This window comes from Giraffa tippelskirchi, chromosome 7, assembly GCF_054371585.1.
Source record: "Giraffa tippelskirchi isolate mGirTip1 chromosome 7, T2T-mGirTip1v1.2.pri, whole genome shotgun sequence".
NCBI classification, from domain to species: Eukaryota; Metazoa; Chordata; class Mammalia; order Artiodactyla; family Giraffidae; genus Giraffa; species Giraffa tippelskirchi.
In genome coordinates, this window is record NC_137281.1 from 64,062,234 (window position 1) to 64,084,518 (window position 22,285).

The following is a 22,285-nucleotide window of genomic DNA, read 5'->3' on the forward strand; positions in this document are numbered from 1 at the left end:
AAACAGCAATGCCTGCCTGGAGATAATGATGGCATTTGCCAAAAGGGCTTCGTTTGGCACATGATATCTTGAAAGGACGTACACCGTCCTTTCAGCTATCAAAGGCTAGTTCAAATGACATACAAATGAGAACTCTCCAATGGAGTCTTACAGTAGGTGGAGAGTCCGGAAAAAACTCCTTCAGTCATTTCACTGAGAGTCATTGATTGGGGACACCAAGAATATAGGAAGGAATGCAGAAAGAAAAGATGAAATTGTGTTCAGGATCGGGGGGAGGGATGAACAGGACGTGCTTGCCTTGAATCCAGGCTTTGTTGGGGGGTGGGGCATAAAGATCGAACGGGTCTGAAACTACAAAGTGGGATGGTAACACAGTATCACCAGAGTTACACAACAGTGTTCCCAAATTGCAACAATGATGAAAAAGTTTACTAATCCCAACTTAACCAAGAGAAATACAGGAAACCATACACAAAATAAAACATCACCAGAAAGGTGGAAACAAACCAAATGCAAAGCAGTTCAGGGGAAAGGAACTCCATGTCCCCTGGGGGCAGACCGAGTTGCCGGCGTCCACGGTGAGCAGACAGGGATGGAGGCTGCAGAGCCGACCGCTCCCCTGGACGTGGTGTTTCCGGCAAGGGCTCTGGGTCTCTGCCCAGAGCGGGGGCTCGTTCTTCCTGCAGGGGCGAGTGAGTCATCGTCGGCGTCTGGGTGTTGCGCGGGAGCCAGGGCAGGCTCTCCCTGCCGAGGCGGTGACTCCTCCTCTGCCTCGGGTTCTCCTGCCAAAGCCCGAGCAGGTACAGGTGCACGTGGAGGTGGAGGTTCTGGCTGAGGGGGTGGGACATCAGTGCCTGGGGCTGGGGGCCCTGCAGGCACGGAGATCCGATCTGCCCGGTGTGCTGGCCAGTACCCAGCTGGCCTGGTGTCTCTGCGAGGGCAAGTCTCGGTTCTCCATCTGGCCTCGGTGGATCCCTGGGTCCTGCACCTGGAGCCACCACCTCTGTAGGGACAGGTCTGGGAAGTAGAGCCTGGTTCCAGTTGGAGGCCAGTGCTAGAGCTGGGGGAGAAGCAAAGTTTGCCCACAGGCCAGCCTTGGCATGTGCGTATCCCGGGACAGAAAGCTTCCAAGAGATTCCCAAAGAATACCCAGGGTCGGATGTCTTTTGGGACTGAAGTGTGCAAGATGGGGGTGGGGGTGTGAGGCCAGCGCTTGCTGCAGGCCCAGCAGCATCTTTCGGGGACTCGTCCGTGTGTAGCTCAGCACCCCCTCCCCACACACTCCCGTGCACCAGCCCCAGCGTCCTCACCTCTGTGCTCTGGCGTGCTGGGCTCCAGGTCCTCCTGCTGCCTCAGAGGCCGGGGTTCTCGGGACTCTGGGTCGGAGCCGGGTGTGCTGAGCTCCGTGGCAGCCTCAGACTGGGCCGGCGGGTGTATCCTGGGCGGTGTCTCGGCAGCAGGCCTTCCCCGCCTCCGCTTCGCCCCCGGTGGGGCTGATGCCTCCGTGGGCACGCTCACCTGGAGCCTGCACTGGGCCTCACGGGCGGGGGGGTGGTGCTCCGACCCCTCCCTCCGGGAGGTGGACGGGGTGTCCCCGTCCTCGGCCTCATCACGTGGGAAGCTCTGCAACGACAGTGACCGTCAGCCAGCCGTGCTGGGAGTTTCCCGAGCTGGGCCTGGCCAGTGGAGCCGCTGCTTCTGCCTGCTCGAACTTCTCTTCCCAGAAGGGTCAGAGACGTGTGTCTGCTCAGATCCCCACCCGGGAGGAAAGAGACCCACCTGAGGGTGTGAGGTCAGCCTGGGCGGCCGGCGCTGCCCGCACTCTCCCCATCCCACCCAGCCTGCTCTCCCCTGGGGTGTGGACACAACTTGTCCGCAGGCTTCTGACCCCACATCCGCCTGGGCTTCCTTGAGGGAGACACACCCCGAGAAACCCGCATCCACACACACAGGCAAAGGACCCGCTGTTTCCGGGTGGCATGGGAGAGGTGGCCTGGCCCCGCCTGGGGCTCCCCGTGTTACCTTTCTGTTTCTCCGGGCAAAGGGCCAGAGGCCTCTCGGGGGTGCCCTGAGCCAACGTCGACAGGGTGCCCACGCACACTGCCTGTGAGCTCTCCTGAGGCCCCGGCCTCTGGGCAGGGGCAAACAGCAGAACATCCTGGCAGCAAGTGATCTGGCTGGGGGCTCCTCTCCGCTCTGGAGGCCTGGATACCCGGGTTGCGGGTTCTGTTGGGTTCTGTTGCCGGCAGGTGACATCATTTCCTGGGGTTCGTGCTGAGGTCCCTTCCCCAAAACTTCGCAAGGGAATCTCTGGGTTTCTGACTGCTCGACCACCCCCCTTAGGCCATGTGCAGGCACAGTGACAGCCACACAGCCCAGCCCACAGCCCTGGGGAGGCCTGGGTGCACCCAGGGCCTGAGCTCCGAGGACCCCGCTGCTCTCAGACCAGGCTCCTTCTTCTCATAAGTGGTGTGGCCCTGGACAAGCATATGCCCCTCAGGGTTTCCCCGGTCTCTCCATCTGCAGAGTGGGGGTCATTCTCCCATCTGTTTCCTAGGTCTGTCGGCCTACGAGCAGCTCCATGCCTTTCCACCTGGGGCTGATATCACGTGGAGCTTGTGCGCTGAGACTTCAGAAAGAAAGACTCCATCCAGGGCTGACACAGCACAGAATGGGGCAGAACGAGGCCTGGATGCGCCGTGGTACCCAGGAAAAGGCACTCCCCCTCCTGACTGTTTTGAGACCCCGCATGCAATTTGGAGGACCGAAAGGAAGACTCGAAGGTCTCCCTCTCTGATAGAAAAGAGTAGCCAACTTTCTGGTCCTCTGTTTCCATTGAGATTCTGTTCAAGTGTCCCAGCTCGGCTTCTGCGGGTGGCTGAGCTTCTAATGGCTCCCTGCGTTCTTGTCTTTTCCTCTCCAAACCTTCCGTCCGTTTCCCCCTTCTGGGGTGGATGGGCGCACTGTCATTGCTTCTACCTTCGAGACAGATTGATGAAAAGTCTGGACCATCGACTCCTTTCCTCTCTTTGGTTCCGTGTCTCTCTCTGGCTGTGTCCCTCTCTTTTCCTTTCTCGATTCAGTCTGTGTCTTCCTCTTTCTCTCTCGTGTGTGGATGGATGGATGCTAGGAATGCACATGTATATGATTAAATGAGGGTTATGTTTTAGGGATAGGTTAGAGGGAGAGAAAGGCTTTAGGTCGGAGTTGGTCATGGGGGAAGGGTCAAGGGTGGTGGTGGTGTTTCTTGGAATCTGAGTGCTGTGCATTCTTCGTCTCTTTCCCTATGAACCCCTTCTCAGATACACCACTTGCAAGGAGTCTCTCATGTTCCGTTTCCTATCTTTTGCATTTGTGAATGCTTAGCTTCTCTGTTGTGAAGAGGTTCCATTGGATGGAAACCCATTGGTGTACTTGGTTTCCCTCTTTCCCTTACTTGAAGAGACCCATTTCTACCTCCGCCCAGCAAATGGCAAGGAGACTCTGATGTTAAGGAGCCTTTGACCTACGCTTCTTTCTAGCTATCTCATGACATCAGTCTTTAGGGTGAGGTTTTTCCCCGATATTGAGGTGGTGTGAGATCAAAACCAATAGCGTTCTTCAGATGTAGCTGTCTGGTTTTCCCATGGACATTGATTGAAGAGGCTTTCTTGTTCCCATTTGGATATTCTCCCCTTCTGTGTCAGAGATGAGTTGACCTTGGATGCCGGGGTTTGTTTCTGGACCCTCAACTTTATTCCATCGATCTGGATCTGTGTGTGTTGTTGTATTCCCAATAGCATACTGTCCTGCTGCTGCCGCTGCGGCTAAGTCACTTCAGTCGTGTCTGACTCTGCGCGACCCCATGGCCTGCAGCCTACCAGGCTCCTCCGTCCAGGGCATTTTCCAGGCAAGAGTACTGGAGTGGGTCGCCATCGCCTTCTCCGATACTCTCCTGAGGATCCTAGTTTGGTCGTCTAATTTCCTTTCACACAACCTTGGACGTCCGTATCGGGGCTTTTTCGTCGGATTGTATTGACAATTTAGGCTCTTTTCTGTTTCCGTAACCCCTTTTGCAATTCTTTGTTCGGTGCGAACATGCATTGGCATTTTGGGAGGAATAGCATCGAAGCTGTGGATTGCCTTGTGGGGCTGTGACATCATTTTCCCAATAGGAATTCTTTCAAGCCCTGAGCACAGCTTCTCTTTCCAGTGATTGGTGTGGGCTTGATCTTCTTTCTTCCATCTCTCGCCGTTTTGTGAGAACAGGTCCTTCCTTCCCTTCTGGGTTAGATGGACTCGTGGGTATCACTTCAGTGAATGGCATTGTCAGTGGGGGTGATAATTCCCTTCTCATTGGAAGACTTTGCTGTGAGTATTAGAAGTGCAAGTGATTTCTCTTCCCCTTCCTCCCTGTCCATCTCTCAGAGCCACCGGGAAACAGAGGCCTCATCCAGGGTCACCCAGGCCTGAGGGAGTGCAACTAGACTGTTGTTTCTTCAGGCCGTCAGTGCTGGACATCATCCGGGATACTCTGTGTGTGTCTTCCTCAGTCTGGCGTCCCTTCAGACCTTTCCCTAGTTTTCACAGGCTTGTTGTGCTGGTGTTCTTTGTCTGTTTGGAGACACGTCCTTGAGAAGCTTTGTGTTTCCACTCATTCGTCTCGCGATGTATGACCTGTCTTTTGCTTTTGTAATGAGGTCTTTCCCACGGTAGATATCTTTGATTTTGCAAAGTCCACTGTATTCTCTGGGTTGTTTTGTGGACTGCCTTTTAGTTTTGTGTGTGAAGACTCAAAGCACGTGTCCGGTTTCTGCTCATTGTTCTTCTAGATTTGTGACAAGTTTTCATGGAAACTTTGTCTAGGGATAACTGGAAGTGAACTCGGTGTAAGGTGTCAAGTCTCCATCTCCATTCATGTCATGCCCTGCAGTTTCCAATTCCCTGTTCCTGAGTGGTTTTGGAGACCTTGTGGGAAGTTTGGTTGCATCGGAGTTTGCATTTCCACCTTGAGTAGATTCACACTGTTCTGCCCTCAGGGACACTGTCAAGGGGGAGTGAGGAGCAGCCTGCACTTGCAGCAGTGACCACACGGTGGGGCGAGTGCTGCTGTCCCCTCTGGGAGCCCCAGGCCACAGGCATCCCAGTGAGGAGCCAGCTCTGTGCTCAGCTGAAAGGAGTTAGTCTCTCAGGAGCCTCTGAGCCCTTGCCTTTGGATCACCCAGGGTGGGCATTTACTGTGACAGAAAAAAATTGCCCTGAATTCCATGGACGGAAGAGCCTGGCTGTGTAGAGTTCGTGAGTTGCCGTGAATCAGACACAACTGAGGACACAAAAACTCAATAGACTAAAACACTTTTGGGGGGTGGGGGGAGTGAAAGGGGGTGATGTGGGGTTTTTTGTCTTATATAATAGCCAAGGGAAATCTAGTTTAAACCTAAATTCACATAGATGGGAAAGGTATAGCTCTCCGTCACCCTATTAAAAAAAAAAAAAAAAAAGACTTAACTTTTCTGAAAGTTTATTTAGTAGCTTCCTTGAGCAGTTCATTGTGAAGCATTTTTTTTTTTTTTCTGTGACATTGGCCTCATTAAAAAGTACGGTTTGCGTTTACTGGATAATTTTGTTCATTGGTTTGTTAGGGAATCTTGGTAATATTTGAGTTTCCTGGGGAGCATGGTCACATGACCTGGCCCTGGCCAATCAGTGCGTTCCACCTCCCTGGCCACTGTGATTGGCTCCGGACTGGGGCAGTGCCCAATCGGGGCCCAGGGCCGGGCCTCACGTTGGAAGCCAGGGGAAGACGAGCTCTCGTCCTGCTGGGGTAGGGGAAGGGGTGGGGCCAGGGGAGGTCAGGCTCCAGCAGTGGGAGGGGCTTGAGGTCCGCCTGCTGCAGTTGGTGACCTTCCTGCTCCCCTCAGGGCAGAGCCGCCGGCCTGAGAATGAGGGCGCTGCTGAGCCCAGGGGCTGGGATGGCCCGTTGCTGCTGTGGTCCCAGAGCTCCACCCGAGACCTGAGGGAGGCCGTCTGCCCGTGAGTCCTCTCCCGCTTGTCTGTCAGCTTGTTTGAAGCATGCTGGGTTTTCTGCCCAGCTGGCTAAGGGGAGTCCCTGGAAATGCAAGGGTGTGGGTTTTGGCAGACTTCAGGGAAGACATGCCAGATGAGCCTGGGAGACTCCAGCTTAATCTGGATTCAGGAGATATCTCTTCGGGCCAGCTAGTAATTGTAGGATAAGCCTAATGAGTCTTCACAGGATGAAGAGAGTAACGTGCCAAGGTAGCAATCGATGTCCTCCTTCGAGAGGATGAAGCTGGTGCTCAGAGAAGGGGGGAACTTGGCCACAGCAAGGAGGTGTGCACCCAGACAGAACCCCCAGATCCGGCCATTTGAGCTCAGGGAGTCCACTGGTGTGGCTTGTCCCTGTGGCAGGGGCCGAGGCACACAGCCCACCCTGATTCCTGCGGGGGCCTGACTTGGGAAGTGCCATCTGGTAGCTTTGAGACTCACCAAACCAAATTGCACTGGAGAGAGGAAGGACACCTTCCTTCATCCACCCCCCACCCCCGCCGGATTCCCACATACCCTGACCCCTTTCTCTGGATTTCGGAGCCATTTCCAGAGTCCCGCTCATATGACCTCATTCGAAGTGCACTGTGGACGAGCTGCCATCTGCAGCTGCTACCACAGCAGCCAAGGGCTTTAGCTCCCAAGTACCTCCCTTCCTTTGGAACTTGGGGGCCCTCTACTCCCCACTTGCACACCACAGACCTTTGCTGAGGATTGTGGGGACCCTCACTCAGTTTGCAGCACGTTGTAGCCATCCCTGTCCTCTCAATACCTCCCTTGCAACTCAGCTTGTGAGCTCCTTTGGAGCAGCGTGGCCCACCTGGCTGCAACGGAAGAGACACAGCTGACAGGGAAACAACAGCTTAGATCTGACAGCCGGAAAGCTCTGTCAAAAGGGACCTCCCTCTTCACACCGTAGAGGCTGTAGGAGCCGCCAGGGTTTGGGAACCAGTGCTGGGGCCAAAATGACTCCACAGCTGTTTTCCTTCCTGGGGAGGGTTCTGGCTCCAGTGGGAATGGCTCAAGTCTCCTAAGGTTCTGAAAGCCCACTGTGTGCAGATTCACGGTACACAGAGAGGAGAAGGTGGAGTCCTGCCCTGGAGGTGGGCACAGCTCACGGATGAGCCAGGCAGGCAGGCAGGCAGGCAGGGCATGAGAACACCTGAGCTGCCTTCATGAGTGAATGGTGTGGGGGCAGAGGAAGAGAAGCCGGTCTGCTCCCTCATGTGGTGCCCAGGGCAGGTTGTCCCCAGAGGAAACCCTTACGACGGTGAGGACTATCACTGCTGTTTCCCAAGGGGTTCCGTCGGTGCGTGTCTTCCCCGGAGCGGTCAGGCCGTCTCTAAAGTACACTGGCCATGGGCATTGCCTCTCCTTGGAACTTCCCATGTGTTTCTCTTTTTTATGGAACAGTGATTTTTTAGAGGGGTTCTGGGCCACAAGGTTGTTGGGTCATTTTCTAGCCTTCTGTCGTGAAGAACGCTTTCCTGGGCGTTGGGGTGGTTTGTTGTTCCAGCTCCCTTTCTTGGCTTCTTTTGGGAGCTGGTGCAACAAGAGGAGCTCAGCCTCTGCCTTCTGGCTGAGATGTCACCCTTCAAACAGCAATGCCTGCCTGGAGATAATGATGGCATTTGCCAAAAGGGCTTCGTTTGGCACATGATATCTTGCAAGGACATACACCGTCCTTTCAGCTATCAAAGGCTAGTTCAAATGACATACAAATGAGAACTCTCCAATGGAGTCTTACAGTAGGTGGAGAGTCCGGAAAAAACTCCTTCAGTCATTTCACTGAGAGTCATTGATTGGGGACACCAAGAATATAGGAAGGAATGCAGAAAGAAAAGATGAAATTGTGTTCAGGATCGGGGGGAGGGATGAACAGGGCGTGCTTGCCTTGAATCCAGGCTTTGTTGGGGGGTGGGGCATAAAGATCGAACAGGTCTGAAACTACAAATTGGGATGGTAACACAGTATCACCAGAGTTACACAACAGTGCTCCCAAATTGCAACAATGATGAAAAAGTTTACTAATCCCAACTTAACCAAGAGAAATACAGGAAACCATACACAAAATAAAACATCACCAGAAAGGTGGAAACAAACCAAATGCAAAGCAGTTCAGGGGAAAGGAACTCCATGTCCCCTGGGGGCAGACCGAGTTGCCGGCGTCCACGGTGAGCAGACAGGGATGGAGGCTGCAGAGCCGACCGCTCCCCTGGACGTGGTGTTTCCGGCAAGGGCTCTGGGTCTCTGCCCAGAGCGGGGGCTCGTTCTTCCTGCAGGGGCGAGTGAGTCATCGTCGGCGTCTGGGTGTTGCGCGGGAGCCAGGGCAGGCTCTCCCTGCCGAGGCGGTGACTCCTCCTCTGCCTCGGGTTCTCCTGCCAAAGCCCGAGCAGGTACAGGTGCACGTGGAGGTGGAGGTTCTGGCTGAGGGGGTGGGACATCAGTGCCTGGGGCTGGGGGCCCTGCAGGCACGGAGATCCGATCTGCCCGGTGTGCTGGCCAGTACCCAGCTGGCCTGGTGTCTCTGTGAGGGCAAGTCTCGGATCTCCATCTGGCCTCGGTGGATCCCTGGGTCCTGCACGTGGAGCCACCACCTCTGTAGGGACAGGTCTGGGAAGTAGAGCCTGGTTCCAGTTGGAGGCCAGTGCTAGAGCTGGGGGAGAAGCAAAGTTTGCCCACAGGCCAGCCTTGGCATGTGCGTATCCCGGGACAGAAAGCTTCCAAGAGATTCCCAAAGAATACCCAGGGTCGGATGTCTTTTGGGACTGAAGTGTGCAAGATGGGGGTGGGGGTGTGAGGCCAGCGCTTGCTGCAGGCCCAGCAGCATCTTTCGGGGACTCGTCCGTGTGTAGCTCAGCACCCCCTCCCCACACACTCCCGTGCACCAGCCCCAGCGTCCTCACCTCTGTGCTCTGGCGTGCTGGGCTCCAGGTCCTCCTGCTGCCTCAGAGGCCGGGGTTCTCGGGACTCTGGGTCGGAGCCGGGTGTGCTGAGCTCCGTGGCCGCCTCAGACTGGGCCGCCGGGTGTATCCTGGGTGGTGTCTCGGCAGCAGGCCTTCCCCGCCTCCGCTTCGCCCCCGGTGGGGCTGATGCCTCCGTGGGCACGCTCACCTGGAGCCTGCACTGGGCCTCACGGGCGGGGGGGTGGTGCTCCGACCCCTCCCTCCGGGAGGTGGACGGGGTGTCCCCGTCCTCGGCCTCATCACGTGGGAAGCTCTGCAACGACAGTGACCGTCAGCCAGCCGTGCTGGGAGTTTTCCGAGCTGGGCCTGGCCAGTGGAGCCGCTGCTTCTGCCTGCTCGAACTTCTCTTCCCAGAAGGGTCAGAGACGTGTGTCTGCTCAGATCCCCACCCGGGAGGAAAGAGACCCACCTGAGGGTGTGAGGTCAGCCTGGGCGGCCGGCGCTGCCCGCACTCTCCCCATCCCACCCAGCCTGCTCTCCCCTGGGGTGTGGACACAACTTGTCCGCAGGCTTCTGACCCCACATCCGCCTGGGCTTCCTTGAGGGAGACACACCCCGAGAAACCCGCATCCACACACACAGGCAAAGGACCCGCTGTTTCCGGGTGGCATGGGAGAGGTGGCCTGGCCCCGCCTGGGGCTCCCCGTGTTACCTTTCTGTTTCTCCGGGCAAAGGGCCAGAGGCCTCTCGGGGGTGCCCTGAGCCAACGTCGACAGGGTGCCCACGCACACTGCCTGTGAGCTCTCCTGAGGCCCCGGCCTCTGGGCAGGGGCAAACAGCAGAACATCCTGGCAGCAAGTGATCTGGCTGGGGGCTCCTCTCCACTCTGGAGGCCTGGATACCCGGGTTGCGGGTTCTGTTGGGTTCTGTTGCCGGCAGGTGACATCATTTCCTGGGGTTCGTGCTGAGGTCCCTTCCCCAAAACTTCGCAAGGGAATCTCTGGGTTTCTGACTGCTCGACCACCCCCCTTAGGCCATGTGCAGGCACAGTGACAGCCACACAGCCCAGCCCACAGCCCTGGGGAGGCCTGGGTGCAGCCAGGGCCTGAGCTCCGAGGACCCCGCTGCTCTCAGACCAGGCTCCTTCTTCTCGTAAGTGGTGTGGCCCTGGACAAGCATATGCCCCTCAGGGTTTCCCCGGTCTCTCCATCTGCAGAGTGGGGGTCATTCTCCCATCTGTTTCCTAGGTCTGTCGGCCTACGAGCAGCTCCATGCCTTTCCACCTGGGGCTGATATCACGTGGAGCTTGTGCGCTGAGACTTCAGAAAGAAAGACTCCATCCAGGGCTGACACAGCACAGAATGGGGCAGAACGAGGCCTGGATGCGCCGTGGTACCCAGGAAAAGGCACTCCCCCTCCTGACTGTTTGGAGACCCCGCATGCAAGTTGGAGGACCGAAAGGAAGACTCGAAGGTCTCCCTCTCTGATAGAAAAGAGTAGCCAACTTTCTGGTCCTCTGTTTCCATTGAGATTCTGTTCAAGTGTCCCAGCTCGGCTTCTGCGGGTGGCTGAGCTTCTAATGGCTCCCTGCGTTCTTGTCTTTTCCTCTCCAAACCTTCCGTCCGTTTCCCCCTTCTGGGGTGGATGGGCGCTGTCATTGCTTCTACCTTCGAGACAGATTGATGAAAAGTCTGGACCATCGACTCCTTTCCTCTCTTTGGTTCCGTGTCTCTCTCTGGCTGTGTCCCTCTCTTTTCCTTTCTCGATTCAGTCTGTGTCTTCCTCTTTCTCTCTCGTGTGTGGATGGATGGATGCTAGGAATGCACATGTATATGATTAGATGAGGGTTATGTTTTAGGGATAGGTTAGAGGGAGAGAAAGGCTTTAGGTCGGAGTTGGTCATGGGGGAAGGGTCAAGGGTGGTGGTGGTGTTTCTTGGAATCTGAGTGCTGTGCATTCTTCGTCTCTTTCCATATGAACCCCTTCTCAGATACACCACTTGCAAGGAGTCTCTCATGTTCCGTTTCCTATCTTTTGCATTTGTGAATGCTTAGCTTCTCTGTTGTGAAGAGGTTCCATTGGATGGAAACCCATTGGTGTACTTGGTTTCCCTCTTTCCCTTACTTGAAGAGACCCATTTCTACCTCCGCCCAGCAAATGGCAAGGAGACTCTGATGTTAAGGAGCCTTTGACCTACGCTTCTTTCTAGCTATCTCATGACATCAGTCTTTAGGGTGAGGTTTTTCCCCGATATTGAGGTGGTGTGAGATCAAAACCAATAGCGTTCTTCAGATGTAGCTGTCTGGTTTTCCCATGGACATTGATTGAAGAGGCTTTCTTGTTCCCATTTGGATATTCTCCCCTTCTGTGTCAGAGATGAGTTGACCTTGGATGCCGGGGTTTGTTTCTGGACCCTCAACTTTATTCCATCGATCTGGATCTGTGTGTGTTGTTGTATTCCCAATAGCATACTGTCCTGCTGCTGCCGCTGCGGCTAAGTCACTTCAGTCGTGTCTGACTCTGCGCGACCCCATGGCCTGCAGCCTACCAGGCTCCTCCGTCCAGGGCATTTTCCAGGCAAGAGTACTGGAGTGGGTCGCCATCGCCTTCTCCGATACTCTCCTGAGGATCCTACTTTGGTCGTCTAATTTCCTTTCACACAACCTTGGACGTCCGTATCGGGGCTTTTTCGTCGGATTGTATTGACAATTTAGGCTCTTTTCTGTTTCCGTAACCCCTTTTGCAATTCTTTGTTCGGTGCGAACATGCATTGGCATTTTGGGAGGAATAGCATCGAAGCTGTGGATTGCCTTGTGGGGCTGTGGCATCATTTTCCCAATAGGAATTCTTTCAAGCCCTGAGCACAGCTTCTCTTTCCAGTGATTGGTGTGGGCTTGATCTTCTTTCTTCCATCTCTCGCCGTTTTGTGAGAACAGGTCCTTCCTTCCCTTCTGGGTTAGATGGACTCGTGGGTATCACTTCAGTGAATGGCATTGTCAGTGGGGGTGATAATTCCCTTCTCATTGGAAGACTTTGCTGTGAGTATTAGAAGTGCAAGTGATTTCTCTTCCCCTTCCTCCCTGTCCATCTCTCAGAGCCACCGGGAAACAGAGGCCTCATCCAGGGTCACACGGGCCTGAGGGAGTGCAACTAGACTGTTGTTTCTTCAGGCCCTCAGTGCTGGACATCATCCGGGATACTCTGTGTGTGTCTTCCTCAGTCTGGCGTCCCTTCAGACCTTTCCCTAGTTTTCACAGGCTTGTTGTGTTGGTGTTCTTTGTCTGTTTGGAGACACGTCCTTGAGAAGCTTTGTGTTTCCACTCATTCGTCTCGCGATGTATGACCTGTCTTTTGCTTTTGTAATGAGGTCTTTCCCACGGTAGATATCTTTGATTTTGCAAAGTCCACTGTATTCTCTGGGTTGTTTTGTGAACTGCCTTTTAGATTTGTGTGTGAAGACTCAAAGCACGTGTCCGGTTTCTGCTCATTGTTCTTCTAGATTTGTGACAAGTTTTCATGGAAACTTTGTCTAGGGATAACTGGAAGTGAACTCGGTGTAAGGTGTCAAGTCTCCATCTCCATTCATGTCATGCCCTGCAGTTTCCAATTCCCTGTTCCTGAGTGGTTTTGGAGACCTTGTGGGAAGTTTGGTTGCATCGGAGTTTGCATTTCCACCTTGAGTAGATTCACACTGTTCTGCCCTCAGGGACACTGTCAAGGGGGAGTGAGGAGCAGCCTGCACTTGCAGCAGTGACCACACGGTGGGGCGAGTGCTGCTGTTCCCTCTGGGAGCCCCAGGCCACAGGCATCCCAGTGAGGAGCCATCTCTGTGCTCAGCTGAAAGGAGTTAGTCTCTCAGGAGCCTCTGAGCCCTTGCCTTTGGATCACCAGGGTGGGCATTTACTGTGACAGAAAAAAATTGCCCTGAATTCCATGGACGGAAGAGCCTGGCTGTGTAGAGTTCGTGAGTTGCCGTGAATCAGACACAACTGAGGACACAAAAACTCAATAGACTAAAACACTTTTTGGGGGTGGGGGGAGTGAAAGGGGGTGATGTGGGGTTTTTTGTCTTATATAATAGCCAAGGGAAATCTAGTTTAAACCTAAATTCACATAGATGGGAAAGGTATAGCTCTCCGTCACCCTATTAAAAAAAAAAAAAAAAAGACTTAACTTTTCTGAAAGTTTATTTAGTAGCTTCCTTGAGCAGTTCATTGTGAAGCATTTTTTTTTTTTTCTGTGACATTGGCCTCATTAAAAAGTACGGTTTGCGTTTACTGGATAATTTTGTTCATTGGTTTGTTAGGGAATCTTGGTAATATTTGAGTTTCCTGGGGAGCATGGTCACATGACCTGGCCCTGGCCAATCGGTGCGTTCCACCTCCCTGGCCACTGTGATTGGCTCCGGACTGGGGCAGTGCCCAATCGGGGCCCAGGGCCGGGCCTCACGTTGGAAGCCAGGGGAAGACGAGCTCTCGTCCTGCTGGGGTAGGGGAAGGGGTGGGGCCGGGGGAGGTCAGGCTCCAGCAGTGGGAGGGGCTTGAGGTCCGCCTGCGGCAGTTGGTGACCTTCCTGCTCCCCTCAGGGCAGAGCCGCCGGCCTGAGAATGAGGGCGCTGCTGAGCCCAGGGGCTGGGATGGCCCGTTGCTGCTGTGGTCCCAGAGCTCCACCCGAGACCTGAGGGAGGCCGTCTGCCCGTGAGTCCTCTCCCGCTTGTCTGTCAGCTTGTTTGAAGCATGCTGGGTTTTCTGCCCAGCTGGCTAAGGGGAGTCCCTGGAAATGCAAGGGTGTGGGTTTTGGCAGACTTCAGGGAAGACATGCCAGATGAGCCTGGGAGACTCCAGCTTAATCTGGATTCAGGAGATATCTCTTCGGGCCAGCTAGTAATTGTAGGATAAGCCTAATGAGTCTTCACAGGATGAAGAGAGTAACGTGCCAAGGTAGCAATCGATGTCCTCCTTCGAGAGGATGAAGCTGGTGCTCAGAGAAGGGGGGAACTTGGCCACAGCAAGGAGGTGTGCACCCAGACAGAACCCCCAGATCCGGCCATTTGAGCTCAGGGAGTCCACTGGTGTGGCTTGTCCCTGTGGCAGGGGCCGAGGCACACAGCCCACCCTGATTCCTGCGGGGGCCTGACTTGGGAAGTGCCATCTGGTAGCTTTGAGACTCACCAAACCAAATTGCACTGGAGAGAGGAAGGACACCTTCCTTCATCCACCCCCCACCCCCGCCGGATTCCCACATACCCTGACCCCTTTCTCTGGATTTCGGAGCCATTTCCAGAGTCCCGCTCATATGACCTCATTCGAAGTGCACTGTGGACGAGCTGCCATGTGCAGCTGCTACCACAGCAGCCAAGGGCTTTAGCTCCCGAGTACCTCCCTTCCTTTGGAACTTGGGGGCCCTGTACTCCCCACTTGCACACCACAGACCTTTGCTGAGGATTGTGGGGACCCTCACTCAGTTTGCAGCACGTTGTAGCCATCCCTGTCCTCTCAATACCTCCCTTGCAACTCAGCTTGTGAGCTCCTTTGGAGCAGCGTGGCCCACCTGGCTGCAACGGAAGAGACACAGCTGACAGGGAAACAACAGCTTAGATCTGACAGCCGGAAAGCTCTGTCAAAAGGGACCTCCCTCTTCACACCGTAGAGGCTGTAGGAGCCGCCAGGGTTTGGGAACCAGTGCTGGGGCCAAAATGACTCCACAGCTGTTTTCCTTCCTGGGGAGGGTTCTGGCTCCAGTGGGAATGGCTCAAGTCTCCTAAGGTTCTGAAAGCCCACTGTGTGCAGATTCACGGTACACAGAGAGGAGAAGGTGGAGTCCTGCCCTGGAGGTGGGCGCAGCTCACGGATGAGCCAGGCAGGCAGGCAGGCAGGCAGGGCATGAGAACACCTGAGCTGCCTTCATGAGTGAATGGTGTGGGGGCAGAGGAAGAGAAGCCGGTCTGCTCCCTCATGTGGTGCCCAGGGCAGGTTGTCCCCAGAGGAAACCCTTACGACGGTGAGGACTATCACTGCTGTTTCCCAAGGGGTTCCGTCGGTGCGTGTCTTCCCCGGAGCGGTCAGGCCGTCTCTAAAGTACACTGGCCATGGGCATTGCCTCTCCTTGGAACTTCCCATGTGTTTCTCTTTTTTATGGAACAGTGATTTTTTAGAGGGGTTCTGGGCCACAAGGTTGTTGGGTCATTTTCTAGCCTTCTGTCGTGAAGAACGCTTTCCTGGGCGTTGGGGTGTTTTGTTGTTCCAGCTCCCTTTCTTGGCTTCTTTTGGGAGCTGGTGCAACAAGAGGAGCTCAGCCTCTGCCTTCTGGCTGAGATGTCACCCTTCAAACAGCAATGCCTGCCTGGAGATAATGATGGCATTTGCCAAAAGGGCTTCGTTTGGCACATGATATCTTGAAAGGACGTACACCGTCCTTTCAGCTATCAAAGGCTAGTTCAAATGACATACAAATGAGAACTCTCCAATGGAGTCTTACAGTAGGTGGAGAGTCCGAAAAAAACTCCTTCAGTCATTTCACTGAGAGTCATTGATTGGGGACACCAAGAATATAGGAAGGAATGCAGAAAGAAAAGATGAAATTTTGTTCAGGATCGGGGGGAGGGATGAACAGGGCGTGCTTGCCTTGAATCCAGGCTTTGTTGGGGGGTGGGGCATAAAGATCGAACGGGTCTGAAACTACAAAGTGGGATGGTAACACAGTATCACCAGAGTTACACAACAGTGTTCCCAAATTGCAACAATGATGAAAAAGTTTACTAATCCCAACTTAACCAAGAGAAATACAGGAAACCATACACAAAATAAAACATCACCAGAAAGGTGGAAACAAACCAAATGCAAAGCAGTTCAGGGGAAAGGAACTCCATGTCCCCTGGGGGCAGACCGAGTTGCCGGCGTCCACGGTGAGCAGACAGGGATGGAGGCTGCAGAGCCGACCGCTCCCCTGGACGTGGTGTTTCCGGCAAGGGCTCTGGGTCTCTGCCCAGAGCGGGGGCTCGTTCTTCCTGCAGGGGCGAGTGAGTCATCGTCGGCGTCTGGGTGTTGCGCGGGAGCCAGGGCAGGCTCTCCCTGCCGAGGCGGTGACTCCTCCTCTGCCTCGGGTTCTCCTGCCAAAGCCCGAGCAGGTACAGGTGCACGTGGAGGTGGAGGTTCTGGCTGAGGGGGTGGGACGTCAGTGCCTGGGGCTGGGGGCCCTGCAGGCACGGAGATCCGATCTGCCCGGTGTGCTGGCCAGTACCAAGCTGGCCTGGTGTCTCTGCGAGGGCAAGTCTCGGTTCTCCATCTGGCCTCGGTGGATCCCTGGGTCCTGCACCTGGAGCCACCACCTCTGTAGGGACAGGTCTGGGAAGTAGAGCCTGGTTCCAGTTGGAGGCCAGTGCTAGAGCTGGGGGAGAAGCAAAGTTTGCCCACAGGCCAGCCTTGGCATGTGCGTATCCCGGGACAGAAAGCTTCCAAGAGATTCCCAAAGAGTACCCAGGGTCGGATGTCTTTTGGGACTGAAGTGTGCAAGATGGGGGTGGGGGTGTGAGGCCAGCGCTTGCTGCAGGCCCAGCAGCATCTTTTGGGGACTCGTCCGTGTGTAGCTCAGCACCCCCTCCCCACACACTCCCGTGCACCAGCCCCAGCGTCCTCACCTCTGTGCTCTGGCGTGCTGGGCTCCAGGTCCTCCTGCTGCCTCAGAGGCCGGGGTTCTCGGGACTCTGGGTCGGAGCCGGGTGTGCTGAGCTCCGTGGCAGCCTCAGACTGGGCCGCCGGGTGTATCCTGGGCGGTGTCTCGGCAGCAGGCCTTCCCCGCCTCCGCTTCGCCCCCGGTGGGGCTGATGCCTCCGTGGGCACGCTCACCTGGAGCCTGCACTGGGCCTCACGGGCGGGGGGGTGGTGCTCCGACCCCTCCCTCCGGGAGGTGGACGGGGTGTCCCCGTCCTCGGCCTCATCACGTGGGAAGCTCTGCAACGACAGTGACCGTCAGCCAGCCGTGCTGGGAGTTTTCCGAGCTGGGCCTGGCCAGTGGAGCCGCTGCTTCTGCCTGCTCGAACTTCTCTTCCCAGAAGGGTCAGAGACGTGTGTCTGCTCAGATCCCCACCCGGGAGGATAGAGACCCACCTGAGGGTGTGAGGTCAGCCTGGGCGGCCGGCGCTGCCCGCACTCTCCCCATCCCACCCAGCCTGCTCTCCCCTGGGGTGTGGACACAACTTGTCCGAGGCTTCTGACCCCACATCCGCCTGGGCTTCCTTGAGGGAGACACACCCCGAGAAACCCGCATCCACACACACAGGCAAAGGACCCGGTGTTTCCGGGTGGCATGGGAGAGGTGGCCTGGCCCCGCCTGGGGCTCCCCGTGTTACCTTTCTGTTTCTCCGGGCAAAGGGCCAGAGGCCTCTCGGGGGTGCCCTGAGCCAACGTCGACAGGGTGCCCACGCACACTGCCTGTGAGCTCTCCTGAGGCCCCGGCCTCTGGGCAGGGGCAAACAGCAGAACATCCTGGCAGCAAGTGATCTGGCTGGGGGCTCCTCTCCACTCTGGAGGCCTGGATACCCGGGTTGCGGGTTCTGTTGGGTTCTGTTGCCGGCAGGTGACATCATTTCCTGGGGTTCGTGCTGAGGTCCCTTCCCCAAAACTTCGCAAGGGAATCTCTGGGTTTCTGACTGCTCGACCACCCCCCTTAGGCCATGTGCAGGCACAGTGACAGCCACACAGCCCAGCCCACAGCCCTGGGGAGGCCTGGGTGCAGCCAGGGCCTGAGCTCCGAGGACCCCGCTGCTCTCAGACCAGGCTCCTTCTTCTCATAAGTGGTGTGGCCCTGGACAAGCATATGCCCCTCAGGGTTTCCCCGGTCTCTCCATCTGCAGAGTGGGGGTCATTCTCCCATCTGTTTCCTAGGTCTGTCGACCTACGAGCAGCTCCATGCCTTTCCACCTGGGGCCGATATCACGTGGAGCTTGTGCGCTGAGACTTCAGAAAGAAAGACTCAATCCAGGGCTGACACAGCACAGAATGGGGCAGAACGAGGCCTGGATGCGCCGTGGTACCCAGGAAAAGGCACTCCCCCTCCTGACTGTTTGGAGACCCCGCATGCAAGTTGGAGGACCGAAAGGAAGACTCGAAGGTCTCCCTCTCTGATAGAAAAGAGTAGCCAACTTTCTGGTCCTCTGTTTCCATTGAGATTCTGTTCAAGTGTCCCAGCTCGGCTTCTGCGGGTGGCTGAGCTTCTAATGGCTCCCTGCGTTCTTGTCTTTTCCTCTCCAAACCTTCCGTCCGTTTCCCCCTTCTGGGGTGGATGGGCGCTGTCATTGCTTCTACCTTCGAGACAGATTGATGAAAAGTCTGGACCATCGACTCCTTTCCTCTCTTTGGTTCCGTGTCTCTCTCTGGCTGTGTCCCTCTCTTTTCCTTTCTCGATTCAGTCTGTGTCTTCCTCTTTCTCTCTCGTGTGTGGATGGATGGATGCTAGGAATGCACATGTATATGATTAGATGAGGGTTATGTTTTAGGGATAGGTTAGAGGGAGAGAAAGGCTTTAGGTCGGAGTTGGTCATGGGGGAAGGGTCAAGGGTGGTGGTGGTGTTTCTTGGAATCTGAGTGCTGTGCATTCTTCGTCTCTTTCCATATGAACCCCTTCTCAGATACACCACTTGCAAGGAGTCTCTCATGTTCCGTTTCCTATCTTTTGCATTTGTGAATGCTTAGCTTCTCTGTTGTGAAGAGGTTCCATTGGATGGATACCCATTGGTGTACTTGGTTTCCCTCTTTCCCTTACTTGAAGAGACCCATTTCTACCTCCGCCCAGCAAATGGCAAGGAGACTCTGATGTTAAGGAGCCTTTGACCTACGCTTCTTTCTAGCTATCTCATGACATCAGTCTTTAGGGTGAGGTTTTTCCCCGATATTGAGGTGGTGTGAGATCAAAACCAATAGCGTTCTTCAGATGTAGCTGTCTGGTTTTCCCATGGACATTGATTGAAGAGGCTTTCTTGTTCCCATTTGGATATTCTCCCCTTCTGTGTCAGAGATGAGTTGACCTTGGATGCCGGGGTTTGTTTCTGGACCCTCAACTTTATTCCATCGATCTGGATCTGTGTGTGTTGTTGTATTCCCAATAGCATACTGTCCTGCTGCTGCCGCTGCGGCTAAGTCACTTCAGTCGTGTCTGACTCTGCGCGACCCCATGGCCTGCAGCCTACCAGGCTCCTCCGTCCAGGGCATTTTCCAGGCAAGAGTACTGGAGTGGGTCGCCATCGCCTTCTCCGATACTCTCCTGAGGATCCTAGTTTGGTCGTCTAATTTCCTTTCACACAACCTTGGACGTCCGTATCGGGGCTTTTTCGTCGGATTGTATTGACAATTTAGGCTCTTTTCTGTTTCCGTAACCCCTTTTGCAATTCTTTGTTCGGTGCGAACATGCATTGGCATTTTGGGAGGAATAGCATCGAAGCTGTGGATTGCCTTGTGGGGCTGTGACATCATTTTCCCAATAGGAATTCTTTCAAGCCCTGAGCACAGCTTCTCTTTCCAGTGATTGGTGTGGGCTTGATCTTCTTTTTTCCATCTCTCGCCGTTTTGTGAGAACAGGTCCTTCCTTCCCTTCTGGGTTAGATGGACTCGTGGGTATCACTTCAGTGAATGGCATTGTCAGTGGGGGTGATAATTCCCTTCTCATTGGAAGACTTTGCCGTGAGTATTAGAAGTGCAAGTGATTTCTCTTCCCCTTCCTCCCTGTCCATCTCTCAGAGCCACCGGGAAACAGAGGCCTCATCCAGGGTCACACGGGCCTGAGGGAGTGCAACTAGACTGTTGTTTCTTCAGGCCCTCAGTGCTGGACATCATCCGGGATACTCTGTGTGTGTCTTCCTCAGTCTGGCGTCCCTTCAGACCTTTCCCTAGTTTTCACAGGCTTGTTGTGCTGGTGTTCTTTGTCTGTTTGGAGACACGTCCTTGAGAAGCTTTGTGTTTCCACTCATTCGTCTCGCGATGTATGACCTGTCTTTTGCTTTTGTAATGAGGTCTTTCCCACGGTAGATATCTTTGATTTTGCAAAGTCCACTGTATTCTCTGGGTTTTTTTGTGGACTGCCTTTTAGTTTTGTGTGTGAAGACTCAAAGCACGTGTCCGGTTTCTGCTCATTGTTCTTCTAGATTTGTGACAAGTTTTCATGGAAACTTTGTCTAGGGATAACTGGAAGTGAACTCGGTGTAAGGTGTCAAGTCTCCATCTCCATTCATGTCATGCCCTGCAGTTTCCAATTCCCTGTTCCTGAGTGGTTTTGGAGACCTTGTGGGAAGTTTGGTTGCATCGGAGTTTGCATTTCCACCTTGAGTAGATTCACACTGTTCTGCCCTCAGGGACACTGTCAAGGGGGAGTGAGGAGCAGCCTGCACTTGCAGCAGTGACCACACGGTGGGGCGAGTGCTGCTGTTTCCTCTGGGAGCCCCAGGCCACAGGCATCCCAGTGAGGAGCCAGCTCTGTGCTCAGCTGAAAGGAGTTAGTCTCTCAGGAGCCTCTGAGCCCTTGCCTTTGGATCACCCAGGGTGGGCATTTACTGTGACAGAAAAAAATTGCCCTGAATTCCATGGACGGAAGAGCCTGGCTGTGTAGAGTTCGTGAGTTGCCGTGAATCAGACACAACTGAGGACACAAAAACTCAATAGACTAAAACACTTTTTGGGGGTGGGGGGAGTGAAAGGGGGTGATGTGGGGTTTTTTGTCTTATATAATAGCCAAGGGAAATCTAGTTTAAACCTAAATTCACATAGATGGGAAAGGTATAGCTCTCCGTCACTCTAATAAAAAAAAAAAAAAAAACGACTTAACTTTTCTGAAAGTTTATTTAGTAGCTTCCTTGAGCAGTTCATTGTGAAGCATTTTTTTTTTTTCTGTGACATTGGCCTCATTAAAAAGTACGGTTTGCGTTTACTGGATAATTTTGTTCATTGGTTTGTTAGGGAATCGTGGTAATATTTGAGTTTCCTGGGGAGCATGGTCACATGACCTGGCCCTGGCCAATCGGTGCGTTCCACCTCCCTGGCCACTGTGATTGGCTCCGGACTGGGGCAGTGCCCAATCGGGGCCCAGGGCCGGGCCTCACGTTGGAAGCCAGGGGAAGACGAGCTCTCGTCCTGCTGGGGTAGGGGAAGGGGTGGGGCCGGGGGAGGTCAGGCTCCAGCAGTGGGAGGGGCTTGAGGTCCGCCTGCAGCAGTTGGTGACCTTCCTGCTCCCCTCAGGGCAGAGCCGCCGGCCTGAGAATGAGGGCGCTGCTGAGCCCAGGGGCTGGGATGGCCCGTTGCTGCTGTGGTCCCAGAGCTCCACCCGAGACCTGAGGGAGGCCGTCTGCCCGTGAGTCCTCTCCCGCTTGTCTGTCAGCTTGTTTGAAGCATGCTGGGTTTTCTGCCCAGCTGGCTAAGGGGAGTCCCTGGAAATGCAAGGGTGTGGGTTTTGGCAGACTTCAGGGAAGACATGCCAGATGAGCCTGGGAGACTCCAGCTTAATCTGGATTCAGGAGATATCTCTTCGGGCCAGCTAGTAATTGTAGGATAAGCCTAATGAGTCTTCACAGGATGAAGAGAGTAACGTGCCAAGGTAGCAATCGATGTCCTCCTTCGAGAGGATGAAGCTGGTGCTCAGAGAAGGGGGGAACTTGGCCACAGCAAGGAGGTGTGCACCCAGACAGAACCCCCAGATCCGGCCATTTGAGCTCAGGGAGTCCACTGGTGTGGCTTGTCCCTGTGGCAGGGGCCGAGGCACACAGCCCACCCTGATTCCTGCGGGGGCCTGACTTGGGAAGTGCCATCTGGTAGCTTTGAGACTCACCAAACCAAATTGCACTGGAGAGAGGAAGGACACCTTCCTTCATCCACCCCCCACCCCCGCCGGATTCCCACATACCCTGACCCCTTTCTCTGGATTTCGGAGCCATTTCCAGAGTCCCGCTCATATGACCTCATTCGAAGTGCACTGTGGACGAGCTGCCATCTGCAGCTGCTACCACAGCAGCCAAGGGCTTTAGCTCCCAAGTACCTCCCTTCCTTTGGAACTTGGGGGCCCTCTACTCCCCACTTGCACACCACAGACCTTTGCTGAGGATTGTGGGGACCCTCACTCAGTTTGCAGCACGTTGTAGCCATCCCTGTCCTCTCAATACCTCCCTTGCAACTCAGCTTGTGAGCTCCTTTGGAGCAGCGTGGCCCACCTGGCTGCAACGGAAGAGACACAGCTGACAGGGAAACAACAGCTTAGATCTGACAGCCGGAAAGCTCTGTCAAAAGGGACCTCCCTCTTCACACCGTAGAGGCTGTAGGAGCCGCCAGGGTTTGGGAACCAGTGCTGGGGCCAAAATG

At 54.9% G+C, this 22,285-nt stretch overlaps 2 protein-coding genes and 1 long non-coding RNA gene across 4 annotated transcripts in view; 1 reads left to right on the plus strand and 2 right to left on the minus strand.

The window, feature by feature from the left end:
* Positions 1-22,285, plus strand: part of LOC145513994 (uncharacterized) — a 159,993-nt gene that overhangs the window by 47,580 nt on the left and 90,128 nt on the right. Inside the window, exons 8-10 of the long non-coding RNA XR_014059798.1 lie at positions 5,901-6,012; positions 13,537-13,648; positions 21,173-21,284. This is a non-coding gene — a long non-coding RNA (uncharacterized LOC145513994). The remainder of the gene's footprint in view (positions 1-5,900; positions 6,013-13,536; positions 13,649-21,172; positions 21,285-22,285) is intronic.
* On the minus strand, positions 410-5,474 carry LOC145513927 (uncharacterized). 2 transcript variants are annotated; one of them, XM_081510980.1, is made up of 3 exons: positions 2,023-5,474; positions 1,311-1,623; positions 410-1,054 (listed from the first exon to the last, which is right to left on the minus strand). In XM_081510980.1, exons 1-3 carry the CDS (start codon positions 2,257-2,259, stop codon positions 432-434), a joined length of 1,173 nt encoding a protein of 390 aa, XP_081367106.1. In that variant the 5' UTR covers positions 2,260-5,474; the 3' UTR covers positions 410-431. The 2 variants fall into 2 exon arrangements, with proteins under 2 accessions (XP_081367106.1, XP_081367105.1); XM_081510979.1 differs by having other exon boundaries at positions 410-1,060.
* LOC145513967 (uncharacterized) lies at positions 8,051-9,829 on the minus strand. The gene is made up of 3 exons (XM_081511050.1): positions 9,664-9,829; positions 8,952-9,264; positions 8,051-8,701 (listed from the first exon to the last, which is right to left on the minus strand). The coding sequence occupies exons 1-3, from the start codon at positions 9,796-9,798 to the stop codon at positions 8,073-8,075; spliced, it is 1,077 nt and encodes a 358-aa protein (XP_081367176.1). The 5' UTR covers positions 9,799-9,829; the 3' UTR covers positions 8,051-8,072.